Here is a 25,635-nt window from a genome sequence, read left to right as displayed (position 1 = left end):
ATATTTAGACTATCGTTTGTGGTATATTTTGACTATCGACTATAGTTATTTTGGTATGTTTGTTACTGTTGGTAATTAGTCTTGCTATTTTATTGTGAATTATATTTAATGGTTTTAAAACACTATTTGATGCAGATCCCCAAGCCAATTTACCATAATATAAGGCACTGTAAACTAGACTATAGTATAACATCATCAGAACCTTTTATTGGTAAATTGTCGAATTTTGTACAAGACACCACAGATTCTTGACAGTTTTTTTGCAAAGACCTTCAACATGATAGTTCCATTTAAATTGTTTATCTAGTATTATGCTTAAATATTTAATTTTGGTAGCCCTTTCTATTTTCTTGCCATTAATGGTCAAGTTTACTTTTTGCCATTTGCAGATTTTAAGTGTTGTTATCATGAAAAATTTTTTACTGTAACTTAAAGAAAGCCTGTTAATTTTTAGCCAATGATTTACTTTATCAAGTTCGATTGTCATTTGTTTTTCAATTTCTGCATTATTTGAATACGAATTGTATAATACTGTATCATCAGCAAATATTCTTGTTCCAAGGGAAGTGCTGTTGGGTAGATCATTTATATACAACAGAAAAAGTTAATTTCTCTTCTGGTACCGGTATGGTATCATAATCTTTATCCTCGAACTGAGGAAAGCCTTTGCATGATTTAAACTCAGCGATGATTCCTCATTGCATGAGGAATTTATTGAGCTAGCATTTGTGCAAGGTCTGATTGACATACACCGTTTGAACTTGGTTTTTGTGGAAAAGATAAAGATAGGTTACATAATGTGTACATATGTCAATTTAATTACCTCAATTCTCTTTTTCTCTGTCATTTAACAGCAATTTCACTTGTTATCTGTTACATTCTTGCTGCTTATTTGTACATTCTTCCTTGCAATGGTCTGTTTTTTTTTTTATCGCAATAAAAAAAATCTAACTACAATGTCAAACTAGGCCAGGATTTGATATGTTCCTTAAATAGACCTAACCAAACTGCGAGTTCCTAAATTATAAGCTTGGCACCGATTGATATATGGCAAATTTTATGAGGCAATCATTGTGGGTTTGGTAGCCATGCTAACCTACCATCTTATAGCAAAATTCTATTATAGCTATCTTGCATGCTTTAAACCTTTGGGCTTTGCCACTTTTTTCTGCTTGTTAATTGTTTGTGAGCAAGTATGTTATTGTGCTATAACTACAACGGTTAGCATCCTAACTTTCATTCCACACAGTTAATGGCGAAAAAAGTACAATTATGTGGAATGAAAAGAAATATGTTGCAATAAGAAAGTTTCAGATTTCTTTTGGTGAAGAAATAAGTGTTTTTATAAAGTGGGACCATTTAAGAGTGATAATTAATAATGCTTGTGCCAAACATTTAGGCAAATCTTCAGAACATTCTTGGTATATATGGCATTGTATATAACGTTTATGCTTATTTTCTCCATGGATTTTGCAGTGCGAAATTTTTGGTGGCTTGCTGATACGAGATTTTATGTTTTCCATACATTGAATATTTAGTAGTGGGACACCAAAAAGCAAACAAGTATAATTATGCTATTGATATAATGTAATTGTAAACATTCTTTTAAGATTTGTGCAAATTGATGGAAGTAGGAAACTTTTTAAGTGTGACGTATCATATATTGTTAGTTTACAAACTTTCATTTTCTTTGGTGACATATTAACCTACTGTGGCATGTTAACATGTTACTGTCATTTTGTATTTGACTGACCTGTTTATGTCTGGCCAGATTCTGAATACTAACTGTATTTTGTGTCAAAGACATGTTGACATGCAGTTGCATGGATTACCTGGGGAAAATGATATCAGAGTGGGTGGGCATGGAAGATTTTGTTTTAAAACAGACATCTTATATTATGTAATGTATAATAAGGGAAAGTTTGCGGTTAGGAAGTTCAATTCTGCAGCATGCAAATACTGACACCATTTTCAATTGTGGTTGTTGGGTTTATCTGCTTATTTTTACTTGTATTATGCTAGTAAACCACGTGCCTACAATGTACAGTACATAGCACTAACAGGTCTATGCAAGGGTACCCAAACTTTCAGGTGCTGTGTTCCACTTAACAGTTATTTATGAGTCTTTTAAACTAGACTTAAGAAGAAGTCTATGGAGATGGAAAAGTAAAACTCAGAACTATTTTGTAAAATCTGTTGAAGGAGTGCAGGTGTACTGTAGTTCGGCTAGTGAGGTTTAAATACATATACTGTATAGGCTAAAAAGCAAAATTGATAGTTTTGGCAATTAACCACTTCAAATGAGAAGAGAGAGAGAGAGAGAGAGAGAGAGAGAGAGAGTTTATTTTCACCTTTTAAAGTAAACTAAAAAGTATAATTTTAACATAATTGTATGGTGTAGGTCAGATTCTGGTGTAATCTGGGGCAGTTGCCCTAGATTCTATTGCAAAACAAAAAGAAAGGGAACGGATAGAAAAAACTGAAACTTAATTAATAAAAATAATACTATAAAATAAAAAAGTAGTTAATATTGTAACAGGCTGTTTGCTATTAAGTATAGTAATGCTTACAAGGATATGAATCTCATTAATCATGAATTGAGTTTTCTGGGGTTAACTAGGTTAGAACTACCAGTGACTGGCTAGTCTTAAATCACAGGCTAAAATAGTACTATCGCCACTTATATAGCAAGACCTGATTGAGTTAGTAGGGGTTGGGACTTTGCAAGTGCTATCATGCATCTTCCTGGTCCATAGTGGACAAAAAAGTATGCTATAATACTGTATTTATGATCAAAATAGGCCTACATTATTGTTTGTCGTACAGGTTTACCTTGTTGTTTAGTATGTTGAAAGTCTCCCATTGGTACTTGTTGCAGTGTAATAAAGTTACGGATACTTTAAAAAGTAAGAAATATTAGCAGGACCGGAAAATAATGCAGTTCATATGAAAAATAGTGCATGCAGGAGCTTAACAGCCTACAAGGCATGACATTCTTTGCAAAGACAACTTGAGCAACTGGGGCTCGGGTGGTGAGGAAACATCGCCGAGTTTAAGTCATGATAAAACTATCCTCATCTTGAGAATAAAGATTATGATACTGATAACATACCAGCAAACAGTATGTATTACAGTACATTTGTTACAGATTTGCAGTCAAACAGAGAAAATTGCCTTAGAGTTTGTTTATTATATATTTATTACTATGTCTGCATGCATTTGTAGTTTGCACGTTGTTGAGTAGTTGCAGTCTGTTTTTCCCAGACTTAAACTTATTCCTTAAATATTGAACATCTGGTAAGAGTTGTTCGTTGTTTAATAAAGAATTTCAAAATGTTCATTGTTTATCAGGGCACGCATGGTGCTAATAACTGTAAGTAAGGTAAGCTAAGTATAATTTAAGGTGTTTTAGCGTTTATCCTATCCTTGGGTAAGGCATGAACGACATTTTCTCTTGTTTAGTAGTTCTAGTGAACAGATCCATATTCGATCAATACAATATAAAAAATTTGAAAAAAGGAAAAAAATTTATATGTATCGGAACTTGCACAACGACTAGCTCGGTAATCATAGCATGAGTGATAAGAAATCATTGCCTAGTTGAAATCTTGCTATAGACTTTACCCCAGGGGTGTCCAACCTTTTTTGTCCAAGCAGCTACATGCGATTTACGAATGATTTCGTCGGCCACTTGAGTTTACTGCTAATTTCTAATTAAAGCCCTCACATCAAAATTCTAATCTTAGAAATACAGATTTTCCTCTTTTACAATTATAAAAACAATAAGCATACCAAGCTATAGTATTTTACTACACGTTGACATTTCAATTGAAGTTTGGCACTGTGTTTCTCTAACAAGTTTCGCAATATTCGGTGAGATAGACGATGTAGCAATGCGAAGCGAGTTTTCCATATGACTGTCAGAAATTAGTAAAAATACAATGCCAATTTCTCGCAATGTAAGTTTGCGATAAATTACGTAGGCGATTCAATTTTATAAGTCATTTCGAAAAACATCTGCGGGCCTCGAGTTAGACACCCCTGCTTTACCCAGTTTGAGGATAAATATTGAGATATTTTACCAAAGAAGTATGAAATAAGAAACAGGGTATAGTTTGGCACTCTTCAGGTTAACTTAATATTTTTCGACACGAGCTTTCGCAAGCATAAGCTTGCTTCTTTAGGTGTACTGTGAAATGGCAAAAAATATCTCAAAATTGCTAGGTAAAGGTCTGCTTGGAAACAAAAATCGCAATTTTGACGTAATTTCTACATGCATCCAAGCAATCACAAAATACTTGATTGCGTAGCAAATTAAAATAAAATAAATCGGTACATGAAAGGACAACGGGAATTAAGACATATTAAAGTCAAATAATGAATATATATTTACAAAGTCCCATAAAACCAGCATCTATGTTAATACTGTTATTAATAAAATTAAGAAGTGAATGGTGCGCTGTTCCTTAATTTTGCGATCAAGGTGGTTATTAGAAATTAACTTTCACAATACGGTGATGAGTAAGTCATTGATGTTATAGCCCGGTGAGTTAAAATGTTCATCTACTGGTTTATGGTTGTGTTCATGACGAATATCACTTCTGTGACCCGTGAATTGTTTCCTCAAGGTTGATCCTGTTTCTCCAACGTAAATTGCCTTTGGGCAGCGTTGACAGCAGATGGCGTAGATGATGTTAGTGCTGTTGCATTGAAATATTCCACTGATGTGATGCGTAAATCTATTTGTAAATCAATTTGCGTAAATCCATTTGCATTGAAATCTTCCACTGATGCGATGCGTAAATCCATTTGGGCCGGCTACTCAACGACTCTTCAATGTATACATTTAGGGTTTGTGCAAATATGAAAAAAATACACATTCAACAAACCCAAACTTTATGACTTCAGCTTTTTTGCAAATCCAGCGCAAACTTGTGATGTCATAATAACAAACAAACAAAGTAGAATCTTTAATGTATTTATTGTAGGCTATATCCAATTTCTGTTCTTGTCCGTTTAAATCGATTTATTAAATTAAACTATTTGTCAGCCACAAATCTTGAAATAGCTTTTTAGGATAATGTTGTATTTTGTTGTGGTACGATCACAATTGTCTAATAAGATCGAACTGAAAGATGGAGGTGTTAGTTTCATGTGTGGAATACTATGCACTACATATCAAACATATAACGCCAGTGAGTATAAAAACAACTAGCAGTAAGAAATATTAAAACATTTCAAGTTATTATTGTTAACATATGAATTAGCATCACTCATTCTAGTTTTCCTTTCGTTTATAGGTTTTGCAATATGCATACATAATTTACACTAAATCGCGTTTCTCGGTTATTTAACAGTAATTTTACTTATCTGTATAAAGTATTTGTGTGTCTAATATGCAAAAGCAAACAAATATAAATATGCTGTTCACACAATGTTTCATTAAATTATCACTTGGTTGGCAAAGTCAATAAAATGCAATTGAATGTTTTCATTTGTGAAATATTCAAAGATATTGTTGGTTGCGTTCTTGCCTAGTTTGGTGACGTATTAACCTTTAGTACTATATATGACTTTCTCATATTTTTATGTCATTTTTTATTTGGTTTTTCTGTCTCATTTTATATGTGACCAGTTATAATGTACTGCTTCAGTTTGTATCAAAGGCATTTCTACATGAGTTTGCATAGGTTAACTGGGGAAAATTTCAATGGACTTACATTAAGGTACATACTTTATGCTGGATATGCAAGATTTTGTTTATCAGAAATCTTATATTGCAAATACAAAGTGTACTTTTAAGAGACAGTTGAATTTTGCAGCATTCAAACATTGGCACTATTTTCATGTGTTGTTGTTAGTGCATTTATCTGTTTAATTATATTTGTACCATGATAGCAACCACATGTGCACATGTTCATAGCAGGTATACAAGTGTATCCAAACATCAGGTACAGTGTTCTAACTGATTTCGTAGGCTATTAAGCTAGGTGTTGTGCTAATTGGCATCACGCTAAGTTAGCAGAGTGTATCACTAAAAGACCTCTATGATTCTTTACAACTGGACTAAAGAGATATTCTAATTGCGACCTAGGAAGTTTGATAGAGGAGAACAGTTGTGGTTGGGCTGGTAAAGTTTGGATAACTAGGCTAAAAGGCGTTAAGCTCAATAGAGTAATAGGCCCAGGCTCATTGGAGTTACAAAATGAAAGGAAATAGGTAGGCTAGTTTAGGAGAGTAATAGGTTGTTTGGTACAAAGTACAGTAATGCTTATTAAAAGTCCGTTTTCATGTACAGGGTTTCGTAGGATTAGCCTAATATTAACCACAACTGGTTTAAAATACTGGTACTAAATTAGGCTCAATTCCATGAAAGCCACTTTATAGTTAGTATATCATTGCTTGACTAGTACTATCATGCATTTGGTGGTCTGTTGGTAGACAAGAAGGTGTGCTAGAGTTGCCTACTGTATAGGATAACATTATTGTTCATCATATAGCTTATGTAGCAGTTTAATATGTTGAGAATTTTTGTTGATACTTGTGTAATGAAATTGTAGAATAAAAATTAAGAAATTTTTAAGCTGGATTGGAACATAAGGCAGTTTTTTTAGAAACTGTGCGTGCAGTTCTAAGCAAAAATGGCATTATAACAGCATGAACTGCTTTGTCTATTTTTTTGTTGTGCCTTGTTGCTATTCAAATTAAAGTCAAAGTTACTATGTTTGCTGTAGTTATAATTTAGTATTTGCATAAAAAAGTATGGCATGCCTGTTGTTTACTGGTTGCATTTTGATTATACACTGATTGTACCAGTTTGATCACTTAATAGTTGATCAGAATAATTTGGTGGCGTAGTAGTATCAAAAGATAGTCATGCCTGTCATGGTTTGAAACTAATTACAATGCTCAGCTTTTACCACATGTCATAACATCAGATGTAGAGTTGATGATCTGAGATCGGAATAACTGTAGTGTTGTAGTGCATATCATGCCTTTGCAGATATATATGTCTAATGAAAGCCTACTTCAGTAACATTTAAATGTTTCTAATGTCAAGGATTTAAATCATTGGGATTGTTGACTTAAAAATGTATGGCGGTAAGTAATTTTACATCTTTGCTTTTGTGACCTTTGGCCTGTGTAACTAAAATTAAGGCCGGTAAAATTATCAAGATTTAGCATTTTTTGCATTATTTATAAGTGATATCATGATCATTAAACATTTTACGAATTGGATATTTTTACAACCTTTGTGTAGCACAATTGGTGAATGTGATCAATAAAGAAATCACTACAAGATAAAAGCTGCAACTTACAGATTGGTGTCCTTTTTGCAAATTACCAAAATTAATGCAGTTAATTGATTTAAAATTATTTACAATTACGAAAAGAAAAAATGAAACAGAAATGAAAAATTTGAAATCGACATGGGTGAACTGCATGTGACACTCCAGTTGAAAGCCACATCATAGTTTCGAAAAAATTATTGGGAGTAAGTGTCTGGCAAAATACTGGATATTTCTGACTGACAGTAAAGTAAAATCTTTTTCACTATAATGTGTTCTTAAAGCAAATTTAGTAGCCTGATCATTATTGCTGGCGTGAGTTGTTTCATAGTAAGTAATCAAATTACTAGTCATCATCCACCTATTAAGTTATACATACACTTTTTTCTGCATAGGCATAATGGCATTGAACATATGTACCCTACTGGTGTAGATGATCAGCTACTATGAAAAACTGCCCATTGTGGTTGTTTTTGTTTTCATTTCATTTTTTATTTTAGCTACTTGTGAGTTATTTTTTATAACTTTTTTAGGGTCCCCGCTAGGTTATTCCTGGCTACATGAAGGCTCCTCATTTAAATGGACTGTTATGCTACACGTCACACAGCTCATGCTCTGCACTTTTGAATTAATTTAAAATTCTATGTCATTGTTTAGTATTGGTGCTTTAGAAACATAATTTTTCTTCTACTTTGTTGAGCAATTTTGTTTTCATTCTTCTAAGCTTGCTTTCTAAAGCAGTTGTGGGAATATCTGTTTACATTTTTTCTACCATATGTCTGGACATCAGAATAAAATAATTTAGTGATTATGGACAACTGGAGACATTCATCAATTTATTCAAACTTTCACTCTGATGAATAACATAAGCATGTCCGAAACTAGTAAACCTTGTTATGTTATAAGCATGTCCTGAAACTAGTAAAATTATGTGTCTACTTGTGGTTTGTTTGCTTTTAGCAACCTTGTGGTATTTGAGTAGAATTTCAGCACTATCTCTACATTTTTATAATATGTCATATTTGCCTAGCTTTAGCACTGAACCACTTATAATTTTTATTCAGACAGGCTCTGTATCTGATCATATTTTAAACTGTCATTGCTGTTGCTTTATGTTTAGCTATGGTCATTACACATCGTAATCAGTTACCAACGTTAGCTAGCGTGGTTATCTGCATGGTACTGCTTTTTTTCTTCTGATAGTTTAAATTCGCAGTGCAACCTTTCTTGTATGACCAGGCTGGCATTCATTGTGTGTATATGTGTGCCACACTTTCCACTTCATAACATAAAAGGAAAATTACCTAGTTATGTAAATTATATTGGTAGCTAAAATCTCATTATTTTGTTTAACGTTTTATTCTTAAAAAGGTTGTACATAGGCACTACAGTCATATTTCGTTAAATAGCATAGCTCAAAACTGTTGCTGACTTTGTGATCGCTTAATATATATGAAATGTCAGAGAAAAGTCCAAACAAGGTAAGATTTTTTTTGTAATTTGCAAAATAAAATAAAAAGTTTTGTTAGAATCCATGCGCCAATGTCATTCGTTAAAGCTACATTTTTGTTTAGACAAGCAGGACAATTATACATTACAGTAAGCTGTTTGTGATAAAGTAATAACATTACCAGTAGCAGTAGTTATAGAAAACATGTTAAAATTTCGCTGCTGTTGTGTTTTGTAATCCTTGTAGAGAAATATTTGGTTAAATTGTGTTGAACTGTTGAACTATTAATAATAATAATTCAACCAATTAATTATTGTTGACTGTACTTTTTAGAGATCGTCAACTACCTTTAGTGAGTCTGAAGAAGAGGTAATTGGCAAGTTTTTGCTGTCATGCTGGAGTAAGAAGCTTAGAATTCCTCACAAACTTCTTTATGGTGCATTGAAGCAACATCTTGATAAATATCCTAGAACAAATAGATCAAAAAACAACCAAGTCAGCCATATTTGGTAGGTCTTTTGAAAAACAGTCCCTTTTTACTTTTACTTAATGATCATGGCAAAGCTTGATTGAAGCATACATGCATGCATTTTGTACACATCTGCAAATGCCTGTAAAATGAGGAACTTGAAAGCAATCCAATATCTAGTTCATATGTGGTATACTGGCAATAAATACGATAGATGTCGACAGTTTTTAAGCCTAGTCTATAATTTTCTTCATAACTGGCATGTAAGATCCCTCAAGTTTTCTTTCTTTTGGCAACAAATGTTTTGTGACATAAACAAGATGTATTCTGCAGGAAGAAATGCCTTTCATGGTAAAATGTATTTAACAGTAAGTGAATATTTTGCGATATACTGTACCAGTACTTAAGCTCATGCGGAATATTTGCAGCTGATACTCACTTCTAGTATTGCAGCTGATACTCACTTCTAGTATTGCAGCTTAACTTTCCACATAACAGCAATCGCATATGTTTTTAACATAAATTGCGATTTTTATTTACTTTTGTTCTACATTGTATTGCTTACATGTAAAGTTGGCCGAGACGTTGTTTCAACCAAAAAGCACACTCTGAATATGTCAATAACTTGACGATAACTTTTTATCTTAATCTTTTTGTAGGAGAAGCCAAATCAGCATAATAAACAATTTTGGTTGAAGCACTAGTTACTCTAATGCAAAAAATACACTAAAAGTAACTTATTGATATGGCAATCTAGCCTGGATATCTATCAAAATAGCAAAACTGCTAGATTAATCTATATTAATTTTCACAACTTACCAACACTAAACAAAAATAAATAAATTATATACATGTATTTGTAAATAAAATGCGTTGAATATCCACCAAAAACGTTTCAATTACGTTGATTGTCAATGGTTATAAACCACACACCAAACGCACGCATTCAATTCTGGCTAAATAGTCATAACTGTACAGTAGTAATTTGACAATAAGAAGTTTAGGTTATTTAGGCCGGATATAATCAGTCTCCTACACTTTTTAGTTAATATTCACTGCTTAAAAACAGAGTTTATAGGCCAAGATGTGGTACTTACAATTACTGCCCTCTGGTTCAATTTTTCTGGTCTGAAGTAAAAAGACAAAGCTTGTGCTGCCTGCTAGTCATTATGATTTCACCAAGTTAAAGTGCATAAGAAGTTTTGTTTTTTACTAGTATTCTAAAACGTAGATTAACTGCTTTGAGTTAGTGATGTAAGAATGGTTGATTGTATTGTTAATCACTGTACTGTACATCAGATTACAATAAGGTACCACACTTTTTTATCTCACTATCAATTATGCACCATTTTTATCATGGCTAAAAGTGCTAGTATCATAAACAAGCTAAACCAGTTTGATACCCGCAAGGTTGTTGTGGCACGCTAAATCTTATAGCTTTAACTTAAAATTGGGTTAAAATTTTTGTTTTAGGCGACTAGGTTTTTTTGTTCGTCATCCTCATGTTGAAGAAGCTTACAAATCATTTAAGTCCTCATCTGACAGTCGGTATGATGTTGTATCTCGGCAACTGCTTAATTCTTTTATTGCTGTAAGTTTCTCATTTAAACCATGTTTTTGTGTCATTAATTTATTATAGTCCCTTTATCATAAAAAATGATTTTGTGGGTATGTGGTTAATTTTTGTTTATTCAAAATGTGCACTTGCCACAGGGCAACTAAGTTCTGCAGCATCAGTTGTGGAAAAATACAGTTTATCTTCGACAATTCAATTGCCAAACTACAAAATTATACTTTTATTTGTTTTTAGCTAACCGGCAAATCTAAATTAGTGTCCTAAATAGTAAAAAATGTTTGTCCCATGCATTGTTTCAGGACAAATTTCTGAAAATTTCGGGAAATTAAATTTTCTTTATGCTACTGTAGTAAGTATTTCTTGCAGATGAAAAAAAATGTAAAGCAGCTGGTATGCCCAAAAACGTGATGTGTAGGTTAGAAACAGATTAGGGGCTTTTATGGCAACATACTTCGAGTCTCAGTGTAAAACAATAGTTTTATTGTGAACATTGCATGCTTACTTAGCTAGTGTGGATTTCGTTATTTGATGCAGAAATATTTTATTTAGGACTTGGCATGTGTAGACAAACCACCACTACAAGAAATCAAAGTCGTCAAAAGCAACGCAAGAGACAAAGACTCGACTCAAAGTGATGTTTCACTTCCAAAATCACCCCAGAAGAAAGATAATAAAAAAACTCTTCCTACTTTGGATAGCACTCAGTCATCATCAGTCAAGGATAGATCTTCTGATAGTGGTGGAAGAAGTGCCAAACACTATCGCTCTCGAACAGAGGATGGCAGGAGAAAAGCAGCAGCTCAAACATTGAAGACAAGATCCCCAAGCCTCTCGCCTAAGTCTGTTAAATCAGCAGCTCGAAAATCAAGGGGAAGGAAATCACTTGGAAGTTTGAAGCTTTCGAGTACTCTGTTTAAAGCTGCAAAGTCAAAAGTTTCGTCATCTACATCTGAAGTTGATTTATCAAACATGTCCGAAAACACTAAACAAACTGACCAATCAGAAACTGGCCACATAACCGACGGCACAATATCTTCTAGCACTACACCTGCAATTACAAAGAAGAGCAAACCAGTTACTCCTACTGTTGCGACAGACAGTACAAAGCCAAAGAGTCTAGTAAAAAAGAAACCATTAGCTGTAAGTATAGCAATACAAACACTGCTGATATTTTGTTTCAACCCAAGTGAGTACACGGTCGGTATGTTTCAAAGATAATAAATTTTATTACTGTTTTGTCTTAAGGTAACCACTCCAGGTGCAAATAGAAAATCGATGGTGCCTGCTGATGCTGTACCTTTGGAAGAGATCAAATTTGAGGAAGGAGCAAATATTGAAGCTATGGACTGTTCTAAGTGGTATAAAGCAAAAATTGTTGAGGTATATCCTAATTCATTACTATGACCAGACTTGCATGATAACTATTGCAACAGCCAATATTTATATCACAGGTTTATGAAGACAAGCAGGAAGTTTTGGTTCATTTTAATGGTTGGGGAAAGCGATTTGATACTCTTTTTCCTATGTCGAGCAATCTTATTCGCGGCTCAACTACTGTCGAAAAGAAAGTTGATGTGCAGGTAAAATTAATTGGTTAAGTGTACAACATCCTGTCATGTCTGCACCATGCGGTTTATTGTTTTACATGTAGTTTTTGTTTGACTACCATGTCCCATGAATCGTTATAGGCTCATTGTTTTCCTGCTATTATCTTTGTCTTCTGCATGCTGATAGCTCATTTTTCTTATTTATTTTGTTCCCTTCTTCTTTTAATATAACGTTGTAGAGTACTTAAACCGATAATCAACTACTGTAACTCATTGCAGCTTTGATAAAGAACAAATGTTGTTCGAAATATGTTAGCGCTTTTTTAGTAAAATGTTTATACCTTCTTTTGTGGCTTTTATCGCAACCACTTGGTATGCAAAGTCTAGCTCAACCCTACCAAAGTTATAATTGCTTAAATCATGACAAACATTTCATCAAAAAGCTAACAAACTTATCTTGATCGTTTGACATTGTTTTGTATTTAAACCACAAAAATTTATGAGTTGTTATTTTTGGCATAAAAACTCCATATTAATTTTTTTTGAACTATGTAGAAGTTCAATGTTGGTGATGATGTTCTGTCCCAATGGTCAGATGGAAACTTTTATCCAGGCACAGTTTTAAGTATCAAAGAGACTGGCTCTTACGTTGTCATGTATTACGATGGATTGAAAAAGGTGGTTCGCCCGAATCTACTGAAAAAAATGACAGAAAAGGAAAAGGTAAGCCTGTCAATACATGCAGAAGTCTTAATGCGCTTCCATAAAATATGACCTGTAGCTAAAATCGTATGAATATTATCACTATTAGGTGTCTCAATACTGGAATTGCTTTTTTAAAGTTAAGCTATCCGTCTAAAAATATTGGTTTACAATAAATAAATTCCGGAAATTCTGGTGCTTTTTTGACCCATTTTCAGTTCTGAAATTTTGTTCGATGTTTCGCTGATTAGCTTAAATAAACATCTTATGTAGGAACAGCCATGTCCCGGACCCTGAATTTGTTTAAACTTGCAGAAGAAGTTCATGTGATTGTATTCATCCCCTAAAAGCAAAAACAATAACACTTAGTCTTAGTTTAGGAGAAAGAAAGTGATCTGTTTTATCGTACCTACTTAAGACATTACCGTACATTACTTCGTAATTTATTTAATTTTGCAGGATGCTGCGATGAAAACTGCTCAAACTACCTATCTCATGTCGTTATCCACCCGCCCCGTTGACTCGCCGCAGCAAGCAACCACAATTGCTAAAAACTCCAGTTACAGGCGTTACAAAACTTCAGCAAATGACAGAGAAAAACGTATTGCTGCACGGAAAGGTTAGAAATTATTGTTTTAAAGCCATTACTTTTGTATTGTAATATCTGCGTCTTTTAGATTTAAAACATACTTTTGTTATTTCTGTTTCCTAGCGTTAGAATGTTTAACTCCAGTTTTTTTATTGTTTCCTGCTCCAGACGGCTCTGCAAACTATGCCTCACCAGCTTCTACTCGAAAAGCCAGAAAACGTAAAATAGAAGAAACAGCTACTCCTACTAGCACCACAACATCCCCTGTTCGTACAACATCTCCCACACAGACAGGGAACTTCCAGGCGAAGCAGGCTAGACTTGATAAGATCACCGGCACTCTTCTTGATAAAGCTGTCACCACAATTGCATCAACAACTACAACTGTTTCAACACAGTCAACTTCTAGCTTTTCTCCAGCAACAACAAACTTGAGTTTTACCAGGTAGTTAAATGTGCTTGGTACGGAGATAACACTTAGTAGGAATATTTAAAGCTTCAAGCAACTGACTCTCTAATGTTTTCTCATTAGCAACAGCCACCATCAAACAATAAAAGTTTTCTTTTTAACAACGTTTTAATGCATGGTCCGCATAAACTGCTGCAAACCAGTTGAAACCCACCACTGGTCTTTTTACGCTGTTTTCATTATTAAATTGTTACGTTATATAGTCATGTTAAAATAAATATTTTCCTATTGCAGTGCACCAATGCATAGCATTACAACTGATGAAGTTGGTGAAGAAAAAGATATTGTGAACATGAGCTCAAGTGATGACTCTGATAGTCCACTTATTATTGACGGTAAGATATAATTTTATATTTCATTTTACAAAATACCACTTGACACTATAATGTTTGTGGTGAGATAAGCTCAATACTGTGGAAAATCTAAATAAAATTCTGTAAAAGGTTAATGTGTTACTCTTTTTAACAACCTTTATTACTCGAAAAAAGTAATACTTTTTATATGCTACAGAGGATGGTGATAGCAAGCCTGTCATGAAAAAGCACGGAACATCAGGTGAGATTACAAAATGCTGCTTCCACCTTTAAATATGTTGAAGTAGCACAAGTCGTAACAAAGCTACTGTTGTTGAACTAGTATTAATTTTGCTCAAGATTTCTGTCAACTACGTGGTTGTTAACAAATCTATCATATTTTGTAGTTGGACTAACACATCAATTTTTGTATCCATTTGCACTAGTTATGTTTCTCAGTGTTCTGTTTGACTGTGAATATATGTACTTAAACTGATATTGCTTGTGTTTTGCTCGCAGTGCCATCATCTAGAAAAAAAAAGAAAACAACCAACATTACTAAAACAACAGGTAATCGTAATATAAATAGCACAGAAATTGCAAAACTTTTGTACTGTTCTTCAAAATATAATATGATATTTTATCACTTGCAGGTTCTCAGATTTCAAATGAGGATGCTAACGTTTCAAGGTGAAGTATCTACTAATAAGCTTTTTTCAGTTTTATCAGATTCTGGATTAATCTATTGTTTATTTATAACAGTGTAGCCGTCCAAGAGGACATGCTTGAGAATATAAAAAAAGCAGAAATGAGCGAAAAAGCAACATCTAACACCCCATGGTATAAATTTATAGCTTTGCAAAGTAAAACAAAAGATTTATTTGGTATGGAATTCAGTTTAGTTGCCCGTATTTAAACTCTGTTATTTTACTTGCAGCTCAACAAGACAAGAAGCCGGAGAAGCCCTGCTACAATTGTCACAGTCAACATCCACTGTTGCCTCTGGAAATACTGCACCAATCACATCTTCAGCATATGAAGCAGAATCTACGTTATTTGCAGTTGCCTTGGATAATTTAAAAGAAACTACTCTGAAAGGTAATATTTTAGCCTGTCGCTATTTTCCTGGAAGAAATTTGTACATTCGATGCTATTTTTGGCAGTTAGTTGGTAACTAAACTTAAAAGTGACAACATACAGCAGTTCAATAAACTCAACCTAAATCTATCTTTTAATATAAATCTAACTTCTATTAAACTCCAAACAACAAAAAGCATTTTTTACATACCAATTCTCCTAAACTATCTTTAACAACGGGCTACATGATCTACTCGGGGTGAAATAATGGCTTTCAATATTTTTATCTACATTTCTACCAATTAATATTTCATCATAAGTTATTTTCCATGTAGGAATAATAATAAAAAACTTACTTTTTAAGCAATTGATCCCAAAACTATGGTACTCCCTGAGCGACTAGATGCTGGATTTCAACAATATTTGAAAGAGGATATCAGCCTCAAAACTGTAAGCTTAAAATTTAAATAAATTTTCTCATCAAACCGATGTTAAGTTATGGTCACTTTCTTATCCATTAGGTGGTGGAAAAGCTTGACGTGAACATAAGTAAACTGAGGGAACATGTGAGTAGTAAGGCAAACATGATCGTTGCATCAAGTGAGACATTGTTTATGAGCACCATGAATGAAGACAACATTGTCAATTGGATTCATGACATGACTGATTATGGTTGGGGTATTGACTGTTTGCAAATCTCTCTTAAAATAAAATCATTTCTATCTCACGAAGCATATTCGGTTATGTTTGATGATGACTTACCCATAAACCAGCCTTCAGAAAAGTGGATAGAAGGTAAGCAGCTGCTTGATTTTGAGCAATTTGTCACGTACAACTTACTTATAATTTTGAAATTGAAACAACACAGTTGCAGTCATTTTTAACTCCATAAAGTCATACATGTATCTTACTAAAGCCTTTTATATTTCAAACTTAGAATTTCTTGAAAGGCATCCTGAAATATTTCCTGGACGAGAACAACCGTTGTCTCGGTTTCAGCTTGATCGAAATGGATTTCAAGATTGGCTCAGCAGATGGCTATCTACTGTGCAATCGGCTAATGTAGTACCCAACGCTGTATATTATTGTGATGAAACAGTATGGGATACAACCCAAGGTCCTTTGCACAATGTTCAGTTTTCACACAAGTCTATTGCACTCAACAACATTTCATCCAGTTCAAAAATCACCACTTTGACATGCGTTGGTGCTGATGGCTCAGTCACTTCTCCGGTTCACATCTTCCCAGGTTAGTTCCCTGCAATAAGAAAAAATATTATTCATTTTGTTTACATCTTTTGTTGGGAAACTTTTTTCGTGACAAGGCAAATCTATTATTGACCCTATAATTTGCGCGCTACTATTTTCACGTTATTTTCAGACAACATTGGCACTAAAATATCACAAGATAAGCTTTTCACGAACTCAATTGGATTCACAAGCCAAGGCCTTAGCAACTCTGGTATGTTTTTGTACTGGCTGAAAAACTGTTTTTTGAAGAAGATTTCAACCAAAAAACGGCCGCTGGCCCTGCTTGTTGATTCTCCATTAGAAATGCTTGATTTTGCAACTCTAAACTTTGCAGAACACAACAAAATTATTCTTTTTAGGTAAGACACATGGATACGCAAGATTTTAAAGTTTACATGATTTTCCATGGTTAAAGTAATGCTTTTTGTATTGTAGGTTCTTGCCATCCGCTGCTCATTTTGTGCAGCATCCAGATCAAAAGCTGTTTGGCCGATTAAGAATTCAGTGGAAGAAATCTGTGGTTAGTAACAGTATATCCCCTCCCCCTTATTTGTTTGTTAACTTTGGTTGGCGATAATATTGTGTCCGTTTTAGTAAAATTTAAGTACTGCTTTAAACCTCTTGCAGTTTACAAAATTCATGGTTGAAAATAGTGGAAAACAAGTCTCTACACACGCTTTTGCCAACTGCTTCAAACAAGAATTTCTAAAAGTTGCTACACCATCAACAATCAAGGTAATGTTGATAAATCCATAGACGGGTTGTTTGTTAGTTGTCACTCACATGGTTACAAACACTTTGTAGCCACGCAAAATAATTGAATTTTACAAACTAAATGTTCTAAAAATATAAAGAATATCATTGAATTAAACAGATGTGCTTTGAACTGACAAAGCTGTACAGTCCAATGCCAGAATCGACAAAAGCAAGCAGAGGTACTTAAAAAAAATTTCAAATTCTAATCCTGCATGTAACACTATTAATAACCTTGTGTGTATTTACAGAGAAGCGAAACAAGAGTAAGAGCAGCAAACCACTCCTGCATGTTGAAGAGAACGAAAGAATGGCACAAGATGTTGATGAAGCATCGATGAACTCCAGCTATATGGAATCAGAAAGCGATAAAAGTCGGTGCAACCTTAGCACTTAAGTTTTCAAACACTCTCAATGAAATGTGTTCTGTACTTTGGGCAAGGCTTTTCTTTAGAAAAGTAGCTGAAGGTGTCCGTAGTTTTTGACTATTTACTAAACACATATTACTCTAAACACTCTGTGCTTGTATTCAACAGGTCTCGAATCCGAAGACAAAACGGAGGATCTTCAAAACGAACCCAAGTCAGATGCTGAAACAGCGAAACAACTAGCTGAGATGAAGAAGTCACGAAGTGGAACCAGGACTCGAATTAGTTTAAGTCAAAGTGAACCATCAGTGCCGGGTATGTTGTTGTTTATTTATTAAAATTTGAAGTGCAACGCTGTTTTCCTATGGATAAAGGTATGGATAACAGATCCAAGCACTTTAAGTGGGGCATTGTATTAATGCTTGTCAGTTGTCACGATACCTTTCTACTGAAAAGCTTAACTAATCGCATTTTTTGTTTAAGAGCAACGTGTTGCGTCACAAGCTGGTCCGAAGTATCACTACAAAAAAGGAGACTTGGTGCTGGCGAAATGGTCTGACTGCAAGCTCTATTCCGCTACTGTTTTGAAACGCATAGACGCAGGTAAGTTCATTCACCAATATTACTTTCATTATGACCCGTTTCCTAGCAATCCTGGCAAGATGAATAAACCGAATATTTACATTGAACGTTATTTTACACATACTTTTTCGTTGGTTGGCTGTCATTTCCATTGTGCTTAACCATCGTCAATACACAAAATTTGTGGAAAATCTGCACAACCTTTATAAGCAATATTATTTTTAACACACAGCTTCAATTCATGTTTTAGTAACCTACAAGATTCGTTATTACGACGGCCTCGTAAAAGTTGTAAACGACGATTTTCTTCGACCATGGAAAAACGTAGCTCCTGTTCCGCTTGCAGCTGTCACGCCCTCGGCAAAAATCACTGAATCTCTCGAAGTTAAAGCTATTGATATTGCATCAGGCAAAATAAAACCAAGGATCAAATCTTGTGACGTGAAAACTGAATCTACTAAAGGATTGGGAAGCATAATGGCGGCAAAACGTCGGCACACTTTGCAGAGCCCCAGTGAAAATAGAAGACGCTATACATCGGACACCGTTGCGCAAAGTGAAGGTCCGACATTTCCGTTTTTCTTTTTGACCGTTCTGGATGTGGTATAATGACCAGATATTTTATTTCTTACGTTGGCTTGTATTGCAATGCACCTGGTTTAATCGAAGCTACCATACTTTGTTGTAAAGGTTAAATACAACATTACTCTTGCAGGAACAAAGTTTAGTACACGAAGCAGAACCACCTCTATCAGCGGTGAGTTGCCGATGTGTCTACCACATGCATTTGACTAGTTTTAAAATCATTTTCCTTGGTCCTGTGATATAACGTCTCTTACAAAAAACTTCTTCTCTAGATGCCGTCCTAAGCACGTACGTAATAAAACGGGTTGAGTACAAGAAAGGAGAACAAGTTCTCTGTAGATGGACCGACAGGCGGCTATACCCGGCCAGAATACTCAAGCAAACAGACACAGGTACTTGTCATGCATTGGTTCTCACAGTTCAAGGCATTGTATGACGTTTACTTGTTTAAAGATCATTACCTCGTCGAATATTACGATCTTCGCAAGAAGAACGTTCACCACACTTGGCTGTCATCATGGAAACCACCTCCGCATGTGACCCAGGTTACAACGAAAGAGCCGATCGTAAAGAAAGTCCAGAAAGTATCAGAGACTGCTCAAACTACAAGCTCAACAATATCATCGGAAGAATCCCCAGTGAATGATCAACTTGCAACCGATAAAGACAAAACCGAGATCAAAACAGCGGACAACAAAGAGATACCAGCTAGTGATGACACGGAAGTAGGGACTCTTTGAGATAAAAAGATCAGTATTCTAAGTTCACAATCCAGGGTTTTGTCAGTGGGTTTTGTATTTCCAGGCCCCAGATAAACCACAGAGCAGCAGGGAAACAGATAAAATTAAATCCGATGAAAGCGGCACAAATAGTTTGGTGCAAGGAGAAGACTTCAGCGAGGGTGATACTGTGTTGGCTCGTTGGACAGATTGCAGAAGTTATCCGGCCACTGTATTAAATCAAGTTGACGATGGTAAGTTTTATTCCAGTGCGTGGTGGTTATACAGTTGTTCCCACACAAATTTTCTCATGATAATTTACTCACATACACTCAGCCCGCCTACATTGTTGTTTTAACTGGCTTGAACCGACTTTTTTGTACAGGCCAATTTGTCGTTCAGTACTACGATGGTATGACCAGAACATTAAAAAAAGAAATGCTCAAAAAATGGGATCCTAATGCTGCGCCGAAAGACAAACCGAGGATGACCCAAAGTAGAAGGAGGTGGGATTGCATTGCCATAAAATAAAGTTGCTCTTTCAAACATTCCGTATCATCACCAGACGAGTTTCTTTATCGGGCCACTGCCAAAATGTCCGGTGCAATCCCAGTATAAAATGCTCCAGTTTACCTTTTAATTAAAAGCACATGACAATTTCAGAATCTGAAAACCGTTTAGAAGTGACCTGTTTTGTGCGCGTTTTTACAGAACCACGAATGGTAATAAAGCAACGAACAAAGCTGACAAGCGCAATGAAGAAATCGTGAAAAACGAACCCGTAAGTTTTAACATAGAGAATATTTCGAGTGTCAATCAACTGCAATGCATTCAGTATTCAGAGAGTTCAACAACCAAGTATCTTTTGATTTTAAGCTTTGTGCTTCCAAGTCGATCGGTGGCAAGCCCTCCCTAACTGCTTTTGGTCAGCCTAAAGCATATCAAAGCTACGAGGCATACTATTCAAAACTCATTCAAGAGTCAGAACTTCATAAATTCAAGGTGAACAAAACTATAAATAAGACACAGCGTCCAAGCACATGGCGTTCATTTTTCTTTGTTTGCTAAATTTGTTCCTTAATTGTCATAAATTGGATGTTTTGCTATTTTGTTCGATATGTTTTCATTGCTCACGTAATGAAGCCTATTGATGACGCTTTTCATATGTGATTATGACGTTTGTTTTCAGTGTCGCGTTCCAGGATGCAACAAAGTGTTCCGCACGGAGGCAACATTGAAGCAGCATCACAAACATTATCACCTCCAGCGATATAAGCTGAGGGATCAGGAGACGCAACCTCCGCAAAAGAGAAGGACATCAAAGGATGTCATTGGAGGAGGTAAAGATGTTCGTGACAGACATGTTTCGCTTTTTATTTTTTTCAACTTGCAGTGTCTGAAGTGCAGTGAAGAACACATCGTAAAGTAATCATTACATAGTTGCAACACTTAAAGCGTTTGAAACATAGGTGCGATGACAGCGTACGGACTATGCCATTACGTTGCGCTGAAATGCAAAAGATCAAATAAATGAAATCACTAATCGGTGGCCGTTCTGCTCAACAGGTGCGGCAAAACGCCGCGTTTCGTCCGACTATTACTCGTCGCCGAAGTCTACCGAAAGAAAAACCCCAACCCCGCCCCCTAGTGAAAGGTCACTGCGCAGCAGAGGAGGGAAACCCCCGATTGACGTATACCGGAAGCAGCAGTGCGCTGATGCTTCTTTTCATTCTTCGAATCAGGATGAGACCAGCAGTGCTGAAGACAAGTCATTATTGTCACCGGATGAGTTCAAGAGAGGTAGCAACCGCACCGCATTATCTTTATGAAAAAGCATTTTACTTTTCCAACGCAGGAAGTGCTATCCCGACGTACCTGAAATATATATAACACATAAGCATAGCTTTTTGAAAATATGGTTAGCGTAATTGAACTCTTATAACACACTGCGTTCTTATCATTCTGTTTCTCGCAGTTTAGCAGTTGGTGAATAGATAAACAGGCTTGCGAAGCAGTGTTAACTTTTGTTCTTGAGTATTAACTTGTCAGTGCTTAAACTCTGGAAAAGGATTTAACTGCGATTTTGCTTTCATGTTAATATTTGCTTTGTTTATTTCAGGTGAACCCTACGTTGCACTGGATAGAACGTCGGTTCCCACAAAGTAAGTTTCATCCAAAATACATCTCGATTTGTAACTTTTCTTTTTGATCTTAACATTTATCGTTCTACTTCACAGGAAGCGACGGTTAAGAAGCAACAGTGGAGCAAGCAGGCAGAGTTACGATTCGGCTTCGGAATCCAAGGCAGGAAATATAGTTAAGGTAAACGTTTTAAATTTTTCTGGTAAAAATCACTAAAGAAGAGATTTCTTCTTTTCCACCGCCCATGCATGACATCGATAAAAAGAAAAACTCTCCTCTTTAAGAAGCTAACTTCTTTTCTGCATCAGGAGCAGCAGAGCAGAGAAGTTGAAAGAGAGGATGCGGAAGAGAAGAAAGTGGAAGTTGTCAATGAGGACGTGATACGCTGCATTTGTGGAGATGAAGAGGAACAGGGTTTCATGATGCAATGTGATGCTTGCCTCACATGGCAACATGGAGCATGCGAAGGAGTCCTTTCTCCACAGAGATCGTCAGAGGAGGATAAAATCCCAGAGAATGCAACACAGCCTGACTATATCTGCAAGATCTGTCGCGATCCACCTGGTGGCAGAGAGTGCGTTTTGTTATGAAAACGTCCAATTTCGAGATCTCTAATACTAAGCACTGGTTTTGAAATATGTCCGGTCAGTGATAACACCGAGCAATTATCCATTTTCAGGTCACAGAAATACCTTTACAACAACGACTTTCTCACGAAAGGGAAATTACCTTCACTGTTGGACAGCGACTCGAGTGACGGAGAAAAAAGTAAGAAAGACCAAGAGAGAGAAACGAATTTCGAAAAAATCATGATGGTGAGTCGAAATGTTGAAATGAAATCCAAATTTTAGCCGTCGAAGTGCCCGTATACTCGATGGGATTCGGACGAAAAACGTCACTTCTGACAATTTACGGTAGCTTGCGCTGCGACGCCATGTGATTTTGTCTGTATACATGGAAACTTGAACTGAAATTACGAATCGCGATATGCTTATAGAATAAACATGTAGTGTACGGACAGGACTCAATATTTCGATTGTATTATTACAATTATACAGGCTATGCTCCACGTATGACAAATTTGACGTCATGGTAGCCATGCGTTTGTGACATTAAGTGTACAGACACGTGCTTGCAGCGGCGTACGTGCCGTGTGCCGGCTCCTTTCGTTCGTGTTTTGCACATAACGTCCACGCTCTTATGTCTGAATACTCCGCTCCTTCAGGCATCTCATCAAGTGATGGAGGAACTGATGAAGATGCAGGAAGCTCTTCACAGCATCAAGCTCAAAATCGACATCTCGAACCCAGATAAGAATCATCCGATGCTTCACATGTGGAAGGAGACCAACCTGGCGGATGGCGCGACAGTGTTCGATGGAAAACAGGAAGAAAACGACAAGGTGACAACTGAGACGATGACCAACAATGGCGACCGGATAATCCAAGCAGATTCGAAACAAGGTGCGTCGTTTCCCTCATGTTACTATTTTGTCAAGATAGCAAGTAAAAACGAGCTTGACTGTCCGCCACTCCGGCAAACGTAATGTTCTTGCATGTACTTTGTAATTTCATTTCCACACCATTAGAAGCTTCGAAATCGCCCGACAGTCCAGTTTCGTCAGTAGTACGCCAGACAGTTGATGCGCTAGTCACCGACACGGCCAAAGCGGTATCTCCATCCTACCTTCGTTCAGGGAGACATGTTGAGAAAAGCGACGATGAAAAGAGTGACAGTGCCAGTGACAAGTCCTGCGAAAAAATGGATGTTGACGTAAAAACTGGTAAGATGACAATAACAGGATGGTTGCAAGGGTGACTTGGTGAGGTAACAGGTCATAACTTGAAGGGAACGTTTTATTTTTGTTATTTAGTGTAAATTTTCAGCGGTGAAGTAGTTATATTCTGCTGAGAATTGTGTTGTTTATTTATTGTATCATTATTATATTATAACATTTTGTTTTGTATTTAAATGCGATCATAGATCGTAGCCAAATTTCTCAGTAGAAAATCATGAAATACATGAAGATTGTTTTACACTGGGCGCCATACTGCGTAAATTATGTTGTATTTTTTTTAACAAAGCACGCATATTTCCGAAAAACTGTACAGCAGTTGTTAAACTGTGGCCAAGCTTTCAAAGTATATATTATTCATAAACCTTCGGCTGAATTGGTGTTGAGTACGTTGCATAAGCACTTAAACACCTTTGTGTTATTTTCGGTGCAATAGCGATCGACTAACCGCACCTTGCCTTAATCCCGAAGTCTTTGCTCATCTTTCTGCCATCGCGTCAGATTACGCATTTAAATGTCAAAGTAAAGCCACAACGAAACTTCAAAGATTATCTTGGCACTTTCAAGAAAAGCGCTAATTTTTTACTTAAATATTTTATAGATTTAACGACACAGTCGATTGAAAAGAAGCGAATCTGCGATGACGAGCAAACTGTTCTCAGTAACGGACATGACGCCGAAGAAACGGATCTGTGGAAACCAATCGAGGTATTTGTGAATTAATTTCAGAAGAAATTTCACATAATTTATACCATCGTTGCACGCCATGTTTTTCCTTGATTAAAATTAACGCCAATTAGAAGTTACAACAAATCAATTTTAGTGATGGTCTGGCATCGACTCGCTTAATCTGTTGTTCACGCAGATAAATCGCTCCCTGCGCCCGGTGCTGCAAGGACCAAGTCGTCGAGTTCGCAAACCGGAAGATTACCAAGAAGAAATAACTCTACGTTGTCGTGGCAACCTTCTACATCACATCCACAAATTAGAAGATTCCATCTCGGAAAGATTAACCCAACTCGAAAGTTATGTTAATAATGTGGAAAACGCTTTTCAGAAGCATGTGCGCTCATCGCCTTCTAGTGGTTCAATTTCACCGCTCTCAGATGGCCGGTTAGGGGAGCTACAGGACGGCTTGGGCGTTATACATACGGATATCGACAGTGTTTACAGACTTCTTGCGAGCCCAACAAGTTCGGTTTGACGGAGTTACCCGGTGTGGATTTTATACTGCCTCGCGATTCCGACAGCTTACATTAGACCTGATGTAGAAATCGGTCAGAGCAATGCTAACATTTGACTGTTGCCACAATAACTTGTCTCTTCTCAATGCTCATATTTTAGCGTTTTTGCGTGTCGAGTGTCGACTTCAATTGCTATTTGCTGTCTTTTGACGACAACATATAGAAATGCAGTATTTCAAAGAAATGCTTTTCATTTAAACGCTAATGACAAGACAAGTTTGCGACAAGTGCTTGGTAATCGTGTGTGGACTTTCCCTTTTAAATTGACTTGCCTCAGTTTGCCTAAACGTCAATCAAAATAAAGGGATTGTAGTAAAGGTTTTTTCACTGTTTGACGATAAGATAAATAATATAAATACGGTTCGATGTGTGCCAACGTCAACATTCTTGCAGGCGACGATATTGCTTTGCAAGTGCGTGGCAAAGGCCTAAGAGCTTGGTGCCCCAAGCAATGGCGCAATCCAGGCTGCGCACAGTCTGTCTGAAGATCATCCAGATCAGGTTCCAAACCAAATCAGTATAACATACCCCGCAAACTCGCAAGACGCAAATGTTATGAAGCAGGTGTATGCGTGAGAAAATAAAATTTCTCTGATTATGTTAGGTTAGACTCTTGCGTATAGGGCTTTAGAAACCCTTATTAGACCAATCACAGAGCTGCATGGTTGGTGTTTTTTAGCCTGGGAATTACCCTAGCAGTTGACACAGGTCATAGTTCCAGGTCGTGCACAGTGG

The 25,635-nt window shown here is 36.1% G+C and overlaps 1 protein-coding gene across 1 annotated transcript; it reads left to right on the top strand.

The window, feature by feature from the left end:
- Positions 1 to 1,506: 1,506 nt before the first annotated feature.
- LOC143470216 (uncharacterized) lies at positions 1,507 to 25,221 on the top strand. The gene is made up of 44 exons (XM_076968204.1): positions 1,507 to 7,101; positions 7,823 to 8,770; positions 9,073 to 9,248; positions 10,682 to 10,799; positions 11,334 to 11,924; positions 12,030 to 12,164; positions 12,236 to 12,364; positions 12,887 to 13,054; positions 13,493 to 13,652; positions 13,791 to 14,067; positions 14,326 to 14,426; positions 14,602 to 14,646; positions 14,904 to 14,954; positions 15,038 to 15,074; positions 15,147 to 15,224; positions 15,322 to 15,482; positions 15,826 to 15,911; positions 15,983 to 16,256; positions 16,399 to 16,710; positions 16,843 to 17,071; positions 17,148 to 17,232; positions 17,340 to 17,447; positions 17,587 to 17,647; positions 17,717 to 17,839; positions 18,002 to 18,148; positions 18,317 to 18,436; positions 18,666 to 18,977; positions 19,131 to 19,172; positions 19,273 to 19,392; positions 19,454 to 19,725; positions 19,805 to 19,973; positions 20,105 to 20,225; positions 20,431 to 20,500; positions 20,596 to 20,721; positions 20,909 to 21,059; positions 21,286 to 21,519; positions 21,839 to 21,881; positions 21,957 to 22,041; positions 22,170 to 22,435; positions 22,541 to 22,676; positions 23,087 to 23,324; positions 23,450 to 23,644; positions 24,258 to 24,364; positions 24,522 to 25,221. Exons 2-44 carry the CDS (start codon positions 8,747 to 8,749, stop codon positions 24,858 to 24,860), a joined length of 6,822 nt encoding a protein of 2,273 aa, XP_076824319.1. The 5' UTR covers positions 1,507 to 7,101; positions 7,823 to 8,746; the 3' UTR covers positions 24,861 to 25,221.
- The last annotated feature ends 414 nt before the right edge of the window (positions 25,222 to 25,635 follow it).

This window comes from Clavelina lepadiformis, chromosome 1 (assembly GCF_947623445.1).
Source record: "Clavelina lepadiformis chromosome 1, kaClaLepa1.1, whole genome shotgun sequence".
Lineage (NCBI taxonomy): Eukaryota > Metazoa > Chordata > Ascidiacea > Aplousobranchia > Clavelinidae > Clavelina > Clavelina lepadiformis.
Note: the sequence above shows the minus strand (reverse complement) of the source record. Positions and strands in the feature narration are given on the sequence as shown.